The sequence below is a fragment of the Notothenia rossii genome (genome assembly GCF_949606895.1).
Source record: "Notothenia rossii genome assembly, chromosome: 5".
NCBI lineage: Eukaryota > Metazoa > Chordata > Actinopteri > Perciformes > Nototheniidae > Notothenia > Notothenia rossii.
Genome location: NC_136903.1, coordinates 11,267,318 through 11,279,893, shown reverse-complemented (window position 1 = coordinate 11,279,893; position 12,576 = coordinate 11,267,318). Strand labels below are relative to the sequence as shown.

The following is a 12,576-nucleotide window of genomic DNA, read 5'->3' as shown; positions in this document are numbered from 1 at the left end:
GTGGAAACATGGTTAACTAACACTAGACATACCCATGGAGCCTCCTCGTTAGACATGAAGTCAGTTCAATGTGATAGGACTCATCAATCCTGGCCTTGTGAGGTTGACCTTTGCTGGCAGCTCTGCAGCTTTAACCAGAGGAAGTCTTTAAAAACGGTGATTGAAATCACAGCAAAATGCTCATTTACAAAGTGGGACAAAAAAATGAGAACATGTAAAGTTCATTGTTATTTATGTGGACAATGATTGATGGGAGATACTTACACATGGAAAGCGGTGTGGGCTTTTTAATAAGCAGGAGCATTTTTACAAATAGCTATGCATATTATTAGATCAGCCCCGCCAGAGAAATTGACAGATACTGGGAGATAAATTAAGACAGCAGCCGTTTCTGGGGCAAGAATAGCCTAGAATAGACTTGGGCAGTCTCACAAGGCGAGCCACTTCTCACAATCTAGATAATGCTTCTGTGATTTGTTTAAAGTGTTAAGTTACAATGGGTGATACTGTAAGTTCACCACAGCTGATGTTGCCCACACAGTGCGTCATCAGACGGCCCTAGGTTTCTTTGCGGGGGTAGGGATCTTCATCCCCAGAGAAGACGTAGGGTAATGTCTCAGAAAACTGGGTCCACTTACACTTGAACATCTGTTGGCCAAATGTAAACAAACAGAGATGGGGTCAAGTCCCACATCGGGCGCAGCAACATCTAAAAACAACCCAGTCACACAGCAACTCAGGAATCCAGAACAAATGGTAACCAGTGCAGCGGAGCAAACCTCATAGCAAAAAGTCAAAATATCAAAACTTTTTTCCACATGCAATGATCTATTTCTTCAGAGAAAGTTAAGCTTGGCATTCAGCGTGTTGGAAAATTGTTTACCATATCTCTACGTCAGCGAGCTGGTATATAGTGCTCGAGATCAGTGTGGGCGTCCTGCGAAACCGTCGTTATCTTCACTCTGCGGATACTCTTGAATGAAATCTCCTATTCATTTATTTCGTACCAGTTTGAGCAAATAAAATGAAGTTAACTAATGTCATTGTTCAGTAAGAGATGTGCGACCCAGGTGAGAGAAAAAACTGCAGGTCTGCTAAGCCAGACATTACGGTCACTTGATTGGATGGAAGAATGCGTTGTTTCTTTATGAGCGGGAAATTGACAGCAGATGGGAGTTTACTCTCAGGGTAATGTGGCAACTGATGGCAGCACCATCCCACTCAATGATTGATAAGTGATATTAGTATCACATGAGACACTTCTGCAGTTGAAAGAGAGTAGCTCAACAAAAATAAATATCATTTTGGTTGAAGAAATATATAAATATATCCACATTTTTGTGTTTAGATGTCAACATATGCACAAAAGGTAAAACTGCAATTAAAAAGATTTATTGTTACGAATGCTCAGAAGGCACCTTAAATGTAAAGAACCAGTGACACTGTGTTTGTTAGTTGACACATTGTTAAAGCATCCACCCCGTCAACCCCACATCACTATGTGTTGTGTGGCATCATTTTTAAATTAACATTTTAATTAGAGAGCTTTAGACCTCTCAAGCACACAGTGCTTCATCAGGTGGACCGAGTTCATTTTTTTACCAATTAACATTTTGATAGGATAATGTGGTTGGTTGGCAGATGTTGTTAGAATAAGACAGAGCCAAGCTGGTGGTTTTCAGTCTTTAAACTAAGCTGCTGCTTGTTCCCGCATATTTGAATGCATCTTCTCAATTAACTCTCGACTAAAGAGGGAATAAGCAAAGTGTATAACTATTCATTTCTATGAATACACACCGGGCGAGAGCTATTTGGGCTACTTGAGCTTGTCTGACAGGGCTGTGGTGGAATTTCAGATAAATGACAGGCGACCACTATGCTAAGCTATGAAATTGGCACAGGAAGAAAAAAAACATCCTGGCAGGGCTCTCATGTAACTCTTAAAATGGCAATAAACTCAGCAGTTCCTGTTTATCGCCATTAAGTGCCCTGCAGCACTGATTGGTTGTCTACTCGGACATTTAGAGTTTGGCCGGGATCCCAGTTTGTGCCAACCCTCTCTGCCTAGTAGTCCAACTCGAGAAATAATAAGTGGTACTGGGGAGCAGCGGCAACATCTGGATATCTCGACTCCAAAAGAAAAAGGCTGGTAGTGAGAATCTCTTATATTTTTACTATCTTATATTCCTTGTGTAGTTCGCTCACTGACACAATCCTCTCTCAGAACTGCAGGAAATATCTGATCTGCTGCTGTCATTTCAGTCTGGCTTTACTGCATATTTTAAAATCAATGTAGAATGTCTTTAGTCAGTGCCGATCAAGACTTGCTGTGCAAAAATATCTTTAAATCAAGATAAAACATAAGCTGCCTCTTAACTCCTTCGTTGGAAGAATTGGGATTACGACCTGTCCATGGTTTCCTCTGCTTAACATCCAAGGTCAGCTGGTACGGGCTTCCTAATATTCTCCTAACAACCCTCGAGGATAAGTGGGAATAGCTGCCGGTTAGTTCAACCTTGGTTTTAATGTATGCTGAGGATCAACCACAGATGAAAGTGGGAGAATTGAAATGTTGGGCAACATCAAATGGCACCACTGCACATCAACCAGGACACGTCAAAGAGCCTCTTGGAGATTCATAAATCACTTGGCACCGAGTTGCAGCTGCACCTCGTGCCAGTAACCGCCCACTGACTCAGGCTTGGTATCTCCCTGGGCCAGCTGAGCTCAGCCACGGTTCATGTGAGGATGGCATCGGTCGACACATTCAACAAATACCTGACTCACCAGCTACCGTAACACTGCCTCTTACTATCAGACCCTTGTGACTCAGCGTTATCACTCAGTCTGGTAAATGGAGTCTCCATAACTTTGGCTGTAGGTAACCATTGGGCTGCTCAATTATGGCAAAAATCATAATCTTAATTATTTGGGTCAATAATTGATATCACGATTATTAAAAACGATTATCCATTTACTTTTAAAACATCCATTTATTGAAAAATGAAATGCGAACAGTATGTCTTTAACAGTTGATTACCCTGAACGTTAAGTATAATTCAACTGAAAAACCAATAAAAAAAAATATATATATAAGGTTTTCATAATCGTTGCAAGCCAAAATCGTAATTACGATTAATTGAGCACGCCTAGGTAACAATCTCAACACATTCAAAAGCTCTCAGTCGGGAAATCACACATGACTTCAATCAACAACTGAAACAACATCACATCTTTTTCCCCAAAGTGTTTTCTCTGTCAGAGCGTGATCAAAGCCTCCTGCATATTCACATCCATCTTTGAACTCAGTGGTTCTGTGATAATAATATAATTGTACATTATGAAATTATTCCTGGCCTGTCCGTCCACAGAGCAGCATGCCAAGGCCTTGTCCAATTAAAGCAACACTCTCCATGTGGTGTGAGTTAATTAGCATCATAGATGCTACAAAGGCAGCCAGGGACAGAGTTCTGCTGCAGGCGAAAAGGAAAGTGCATGAGAAAGGGATTAGCTCCTTCAAAGTTGAGAATGACTTTTGGCATGGCCACGAGCCAGGTCAGGTAGGAGCTATTTATATTTTTGTATTACTATTAGATCAGTTGGCATACATTTACTTTTCAGTTTGGTCATTTCTCTCGAGGGCATTATAATAACCTTCAAGTGGAAACTTTTATTTTCCCATCTATAGTTGCATTATTGTGGGTGGCAGAATTGGGTGCGATGTGGGATGTGATTCATAGAGTTGGGGTGGGCTGAAAGTATTTACAAGATTTAAAGACTTATAAAATATTCCTGTAAATCTGATTGCTTTTTGAAAAGCAAAGCTGCCTCGTTTTATTAGTTTTTGTGTTTTTCAGGCCTTGAACTGATTATCCAGTTATATAACAGACCAATGTGGATTATTAAGCAACCGATCCGGATCAGAGACGATTTCAGCCGTGCTACTAAGACCCATGTCCGTGTTGTTCAAAAGGATCCGGCAGGTTTTTTCCCAAACAACTCATGTGGCAACACGGTGTAATGTCATGACGCAGGCGTACAGTCGGGGCTAAACATGTCAGTTTGGAGAGGATGAAGCAATGATAAGCCCTCCATTTCTTTTCTTCCATTTCTCAATAGGGTTCACTCTTATCCATTCGTAGGATATACTTGAAATGTCCAAGTAATCCTAGAGAGTGTGTTTATCATTTGACGGGACATTTAATAGAAAGAAAAATCGATTGATCTGAAAAAGAATCAGCAGATTGAATCGGAAAATAATCCTTAGTTGTTCTCTTCAAAGGACACATATTCCTGATTTAGGTCAAATGATAATATCCACACCATCTTCATGACAAGGCAACTCAAGCTGCTAAGATATGTCCAAGCCATGGTTTCAAGCTTCAGAAAAATGTATAAGGTGAACTTTGTGATAAGATTTTGTTTGTAAAAATGAACATTTATGCTCAATTTCTGTTTTTCTCTGAACAGAACGATGCTGCAGTGGACAAACTGAAGAGTAGCAACACCTTGTTTCGTTTGGTGGTACAGAGGAGACGCCCTTCCCCCCCGATGCCCCCTCTCTGGACCACAGACTCAACACCAGTGGTGGGTTAGCCATACTGTAGTAGGAAGAAGTGACTGCTGCCCTTTTCTAATGAGCACAAAACCCCCTTGGACTGACAGACTGATATGGCAGTTAGAAACTCAGCTGAACAGAAGCTGCCGGAGACACAGAGGAGCGTACTGCTACTGCCATAGCAGAGGAGCGACACATTGAAATGCTCACAGGTGTTCAGTGATCCCCTGAAAAGGCTGCCAAAGCCTGGAGCATCTCCAACAGATCCGAGCTGAACTGGATCAACTGTACCCACATGAAGCGAGGAGCTCATCTTTCTAAATATAACATGTTTATTACACTGCTGTGTCAGTTTGTGTTCAGTAGCAGTTAGACACGATGTGGGTTATCTATTTGGTGATTTATTTATGTGAAGTAGTCAGAGAAATATATGAGTGGTTGACATTCGGGAACATGTAACAGCTTAGGTTGATGCTGAGCATCTCACTAGAGTAGAGTGTTTTTGTTACTTACTGAAACTAGACACAAAATGTCTCTGCAGCCATGTTGAAAAACAATATCTTGTATTGTGTTCTCTCTATATTGTAACGTGTCTGACAAGGACACAAGGCCATACAGATAAACTGTTGTAGATCTAAAGGTTTTACATTAGGTCATCAATATTTCTCCTTTTCGGTTTGTGATGCTGAGGAAAGGGATCTCCACTCTCAATAAGTTATTCATCCAAACAATGAATGAGGATCAGGGATGCCTTTACAACAGCAAAGAGCTTCATGCTAAGTTAAACATGAATCCTTGGCTGTGAGCCTACAGACCCATTTGAGAGCATTACTCCTAAAGTTAGTGTGAGACAGTCGCCTCTGGAAACTCATCCATTGACTTGTTTGCCCTTCCTCATTACCAGAGCTGCCTGAAAAACAGCTCCATTAGCAATATGATGCAAATGAATATCCATTTGGTTCCATTATAAGGAGAGCTCTTTATCCCACACTGGTAAATAGACAATTGTAAGCGATTAGCCATAATAAAAAAAATGTAAAAAAACCCATTAAAACCCCTTTCACTGTCAGCAATAATGTACAGTATCTTAATCAGAAGGATGACATGGTGTGTAAAAGTCAGAGGCGCCCGTCCAAATGAGCGCTGGGTAATCATTGAGGTGTATCGCAGAGCTTTCAGGACGATTTAAATGTAATAAGGACTCAATGCAAAGGGCATACAGTATTTCAGGATAATGAACTCGTATCAAAAAAAGGTCCCCAACTCATTCTCTATTGGCTTTATAAAAAGGATAAAAAAATATACTTTCACTTTAGAGCTGCAACTAATGATATGTTTCATTTCTCATTTGGTCGATAACTTCTGAGAGAATAATAAAACTGAATGTTATAATTTACAACAGCCTGAGAGCAGGTCCAAAACTCCAATAATGTTTAGTTATATTATTCGATATTATTAAATAAAGATAACAATCCTTTCCATATGTAAAATCACTAACTTACTTGAATAATTACTAAATGGTCTAATTGACAATAGGCTGCAACTAAAGATTGTTTTAATTACTGAAGTCTGGCAATTATTTGATCAATTTATTAATAGACGATCTGCTCTTTGAAGTTTTACAAAATAGTTTAAAATGACCTTTATTGTACAACCAATATTTTAAAGATATTCAATTGATTTTATAGGAGACAAAGAAAAGCAGCAAATCCTAATTTTTGAGACTGAAACATCGACACATTGATTAACCAAATTCAGTTAGCTGGACAAATAGATACATTGAGTATCATTTCAGCTCAGTGATTTCATCAGGCCCAAATCGTTAATAACTGATGAGATAAATGATCTGTAATCCAGATAGGTCTACGAGACAAAGCAGCTGTGGGTGCCAGACTGAATATGAGCGGCAGCATGTGAAGAGCAGGTGGACAGACGGTAGGTCGGAATAAGGTGTCGGTTCCAATCTTGCATCTGCAATGGCAGCTGCTGAGCCTTTATGTAATATGAATGTGAAATATCCTCGCTGAAACAGGAGATGCCGTTAATCGTTAGGAGCTGGCCATAAACCAGACATGAGACTTGGGGTCTAGCCATCATATTAGCCGCTTTTATGCCAAGTACTTTGCCGTACTTAGTTCCCAACACTTAGTTCCCAGCAGTTAGTTCCCCCATGGAACTAAAGAGCAGATCGCGTTCACACCGGAATAAGTCCCTGAGGGAAGATTACGCAAATTAAGCCGCTGATGTCACTTCTTCTTCTTCTGCTTTGGGTTTACTGGCAGGCCGCAAACAACTTCACGGCGTATACTGCCACCCGAAGTCCAGCTTCTACTGAAGCCTTCCGATTAAATCGCCAGAACGCCGACACCTCCTCATCTCCACAGCTCCCATGTTTTCTTTTGTGTTGACATAAGTTAGTCTCTCTGCGTTGGTGCACGGGGCTAATGCTAATAATGCTAATGCCAGCAAATACAATGGCGGCTTCACAAAACTTTTCAGAGTTTTACGGGGCGTAGTTCGCCCAGCCAATCAGAAATTGAAACTTTTTTCTCCCCAGGAAAGTACCACCTCTCTAGCAGGGACTGAAAAGTTATCATGAACTAAGTTCTCTTTTTGGTGTGAACGCAAAATCCCAGGAACTATCGGAACTAAAAGGGAAAAGTACTCTGGTGTGAAAGCGCCTAATTGCCCTTTTTATGTTTCATGACCCCTCTGAACAGAACTCATGTGCTGCAGGCCTCATCCCCAGTTATCAGCAATAATATTCACATTTGCCGAGTTGTTAAAGCAAGTTCATTCACATTCAAATGGCTAAAGTGTAATTACGTGTGCGCCCCAGCAGACTTGTGCTTTCAGGGGCAAAGAAATAGGATGTGTCCATGTGAAATAATTGGCCCAGGGATTAGCAGTTATATATTAAGCTCTCTTGCTCTCCGTAGCTGCCTCCTTATTCCCAGAGCGTGAACAGAAGAGGCGAACAGGGAGTAGCAAGAAGAGGGAAATGCTGGATGAGTGGGGGAAATGTAACATGTATAGAGTATGAAATGGTTTTCAGGGTTTATGCTCCATTTTCTGACCTACAATAAAGGCAAAGAAGGTCTTTTCTTACCATCAATAACGTTATAGTCACACGCAGGGAAGAAAAACAATTTCAATTTGCCTCTGACAAGCAGTAGCAGGGTCCACAAATGGATGATTTCACGTATTTCCTAAAATGTTAAAGTTGTGATGTTTTCTGTTTTGTTTAAAAACTCTGGCCTGGTTTGTGATGATGTGGTACTGTCTGTAAATCATATCAGCTCAAACTGCTTCCCAAATAAACAATAAAACAACATGTATTAAAAAAAAATGTATGGGAAGAAGAGAGCACACGTGTGTTTCAGTCTCTCCAGGTTGGTGACAGTTGCCTTACAGTTGAATAACCACCTGTACACAGAAGCTTTGTAGTGGTTGATACCTCACTTGTTGGGTGTGGTGGTGATGATGATGATGATGATGATGATGATGATGATGATGTGCACCACGTTCTGTCTATGTATTTAGATAGAATGATCAGTACCGTTTTCAGTTGGATTGTTATTGCACTTGTTGACTTTGTATTGTCGCGACAGGGAGAAATAAAGTTTTATCTTTTCCAGTGTGTTTAAATCCCTCTGCGTCAGGTGCTCTTTCCAGAAAATATATACTTCTTTCTTTTATTATGGAAACCAACAAAGGTTAGTAAAAGAGAAGTCTAAAATATGTATCAATAAACATTGTTAGAAATAGAGATAACTATTTATTTTGTCCTTTACACGCGATGATTTAAAAATATCAATAATTCACTCTTACTTTTTAATTAAAATAAAGTGGGACAATTTAGTAAGTAATAGCAATTATAATTGTATTCATCCATTATCTTGATTGAATTGATACAAATTGGATTTGTTTAATGAATGGATCAATTAGTTAAAAAATTCAAATGGCAATTACACACGTCTCCTTTCATGTTGTCCTTCACCTCCAGTAAATGTAATTTAAAAACAATCACTTTATTCTAGTATTATTCGTCTTATCACCAGTTAGCCTAATTTGTCACCTCTTTAGTTCTATATTGGGGGCTTGGCACACATTTATTAATATATCATTCTCATATTTTCGTCACAACATGCTAACGTTTACAGCCTATAAGTAAGAGCAGATAAACAGGACTTATAGTTCTTACACTGCCACAAATATTCCCACGATTTTGCAATTATTTTATTGTCAGTTGTTTTTATATTTAATTTAACTGATCATAAATCAGCCGGAAAGAGTAAGGCTTTGAATGAATGTGGCTATGGCAACTATAACATGCCACCAAGCTGTAACTATAATTGATATACAAACGGGTTGTATCCATCATTTATCGCCAGCTGCAGAATATGAAGAAAACAGACACCCGAGTAACAGGTTCACCTGTCGGGGGGACTTATCAGGAACAATGTTGCGTGCTCTGTTGTGGACACATGTTGCCACTTCCCCAGTAATGTTAAACCAGGTTGTCAGGTGTGGTTCTGCCAGGCTAACATTACACTTCCAGGGTTTTGTATTGAAAGCCAGGTGGCAGGTGGCAGTCCAGCATGCATGTGACGGTGAATAACGTTATAAAGTTAGCAGTAACATTATAGCTGCTGTAGCACTGTAGCTAAATAGCTGTGCCAGGCCTAGATATACTTGGAGAACTTTGATTGGACAATCTCCTTTCATAGCAGGGGAATGGCTTTAGAGGTCCCCTATTATACTGTTTTTCATCAATATATTATAGTTCTCAGATATATACAAAACATGTCTCTGAAGTGTTTGGCTCCAAATACCAAACAGATCATTGCAGCATCCCATAATCCCCTGTTTCAGCCCTACTTCAAAAGTGCTGATTCTCTGTCTGTTACTTTAGATGAAAATAAGGAGCCACTCCCCACGCCCCTCTGAGAGATATTTGGTTCAAAAGAACACAATGGTGCTCTAGAAGGAGATTCAGGTGATAAGGGGGGTGAGTTACCTTGGTTGGTGATGGGCTAATGGTTACACGAGCCAAAAAGATCATTATGACATCACAAAGTGGCCAAAATTTGATCAGCTCATTTGAAGACAGGATTTTATATAAATGGATCAGGACGAAAAGAGAGATAATCTTTTTTCCTGAAACTTTCAGAATCTCTTTACACAAAGGGGACACATGTTTATGTATAAAAGATGTGAAAAAGTGGATTTTACACAATAGGTCCCCTTTACATTTTTTATTTAGGATATTATTTGATCTAAGGTAAAGGAAAAAAAGGTTAGAAAACTGTCCAATTGAAGTAGTGTTTTTAACTCAACCTTTTACTGCCTTTAATGAGTTTGGTGCTATCCAAGCCTCAATTTATTTATTATCTTTTTTAACAGCCAATCAATACACCATGAGATGATTCATCCGGCTTCAAAGCAGTGACCCTACCAGGCTGACAGAGCCACAGCCAAAACTGGCCCAACATCATTAAAGCAAAGAGATGACGGTGAAGGCGAGAGACAGAGTGACATGCCTGTCAGACCTCCACCTTGCTTCAAATTGGGCACCTGCTGCGCACTTGCATCAAAGGCCCTCGGCAACCAAGAAGTTCGTTACCAAGTTGTCAAGGTTGATTTGAGCTTTCCTAATAAGCTTCTACTTTTATCCAACCCTCATTCACCTCTGTCTATCATGCTGCACAAGTTCTTCTCATCAAACTACTTCTCTCCATCCCCTCCATCTGTGTCCTCCTCCTTCCTGTATGCCACTAACCAACGCTCTTCCCATCTGCCTATATCCAACCAGTTGCTACCATCCATCACCATTTAAAAACCATTGGCTGCATTTCCACTTCCTGCTGTTATTGAGGAGTCCGAGATACATCCTGCCAACATTTATCTATTAAAACTCCATTAGGCCTTGTCTCTCCGATGCATGCCCTGTCTGCTATGGCTGGATCTTCTGTGGAACTGAAACCACTTAGATCTAACTGAAGTAGATATTAATGTTTCCCGTTTCATGATGTCCATTAAAACTAGAGCTTGTGCGCCCAAGTAATACAGCCATGGTGGACCGCAACTAATTGATGCATTAGAACAAAACAGGATAGAGAATTTGTTGGATAATATCAAAAAGTGATAGGCTAAACTGTGAGAAGGAAAAAAGGAATTCACTTTCAACAGGCCTTTGAATTGGAACTCGAACCTCTGTTTTTACTTGTCTTTGTCTACTAACACATTGTCTCACATTGGACACATTGCGTAGTTGCGACATGTATATTTGACTTTTTTAAATATTTGTATATATATTATATAAGTCTAGGGGAAACCTGGTCCTGCAGCAACACAAAAGGTACAAGAAAAGGTCAAATGTAATAACGTCTACATGAGATAGTGAGAAAAGTGACAATGTCTCACTAACATATATAATACTTGTAAGAGACCTAAAGATCCCTCCACTATTTAAAGAAAGCAAAGATTAGAAAAGTCAGCAGCAGAAATGCGTTTTTTCCCCCTTATAATGATATACTCTCAAAGCCCCAGACTGATTCAGCTATTGGGGTCTATTTCATATTAACTAGAATTATATTAGTTAGAATTTTTCTCAGACTGTAGTCCTTTAGATAAAATTGTGCAAAATGGGTTTTGTAGTCTTCATGAAAGGAAAGCTGTCAGCTATCTCTCATGGAACAGATTTGTTATGTAAATGTGCAAACTATCCAAAAAGTGAATATTTGTTATCCCCATTCTCAACCCTCCCCACAAGCACACCCCACCTTCAACACAACTGAAACAACAGGAGTGACAATAGTAAGCTTAATCCTGCCAAAACCGCAGAGAATGTACCACTATCACCGCAAACCACATTATTTGTAAGTTAGGTTAAAACACATCCTCCATGATGCAGCAGAAATTAATATTAAAATCATAAAAATGCAATGCTTGAGTGTACTGAATGTAGTTATGATAAAATGACACAATAGCAGCAGTAAAGATGTAATTGATTTGTCGGTTCTGAAGAATGGTAAAGCAAGCGGTCACATAAACCCATGGCTTTCAGTTTAAACATCTCCCTAATGCTCTGATGAATATGAAATGTGTGGAGAACATGTGACAAAGCCATACAGAACTCCCCGTGAAACCAATATTACAGGATTATAATTGTGTGAATGTGCTGTGTGCAGTCATGCTTACAGCCCTAAAGCCAATGTATGAAATTATTTTCTGTAACAGACCATGGCAATAAACAAAACACAAGGAACAAGCAGAAAAGCAACTGGGACATGTGCACAAAACAATTCAACCCCAAATATGTTAAACACTGTTCACCCATATGCAAATCAACAGCTTGTAGGCCTAGTTCCAAACACCAACCAAAAGAAAATGATGTCAGTCAGCCTTCAAGATACTCATTTAAAATACTAGTTTGAAATACCAATAGCAAGCACAAGCAGCTAATAACTTAATAAAGCTTACCTTAATGAAGTGAAGCAGTGACGACATGAACGCTGTTTACGACGACTTCCGGTATAACCAGGTAGATACATGCTGTGGTCTTGCCCAAAACATATTTGTAGTCCATAAATCCGTCCTTAAGTAACAAAATAAGGTTCCTTGTATGCTAGCTTACTTGTGTTGTGAAATGCTATATTCTCGTTAAAAGTGTTTAAATGACAGCTAAAAATGTTAGCTTAATTAATTCAAAGGAGAAGGCGAGGCATAGGTTTTCTAATTGCAGCCAGGTGCGCGAAATTAAGTGTGTTACTATGGTGAAGGCATGACCCGCCCTACTCTGCCTCTGATTGGTTGGTTCACGGGGCATGCATGACGATAAGAGACGTTCCTCACGTAGCATGATAAATAACAACTTAAATAAAACTATACAATACTGTGAAAATACTTAACACAAGTAAAAGTCGTGCATTCAATACCTTACTTTATTATTATAAGTCTATACATTTTTGTAAACATTTTCTGCAGTAAAATGTTCCCTGTCCATGTTCTACTAG

The 12,576-nt window shown here is 39.5% G+C and overlaps 1 protein-coding gene and 1 long non-coding RNA gene across 2 annotated transcripts in view; one reads left to right on the top strand and one right to left on the bottom strand.

The window, feature by feature from the left end:
* shisal1b (shisa like 1b) overlaps window positions 1-7,931 on the top strand; it is a gene marked incomplete at its 3' end in the record, with an annotated part of 38,284 nt that extends 30,353 nt beyond the window's left edge. Inside the window, exon 5 of the mRNA XM_079681099.1 lies at window positions 4,471-7,931. Within this exon, the coding sequence (XP_079537225.1) occupies window position 4,471 (1 nt within the window). The remainder of the gene's footprint in view (window positions 1-4,470) is intronic.
* LOC307041300 overlaps window positions 1-12,226 on the bottom strand; it is a 94,800-nt gene extending 82,574 nt beyond the window's left edge. The window contains exon 1 of the long non-coding RNA XR_013808718.1: window positions 12,044-12,226. This is a non-coding gene — a long non-coding RNA (uncharacterized lncRNA). The remainder of the gene's footprint in view (window positions 1-12,043) is intronic.
* Window positions 12,227-12,576: the final 350 nt, after the last annotated feature.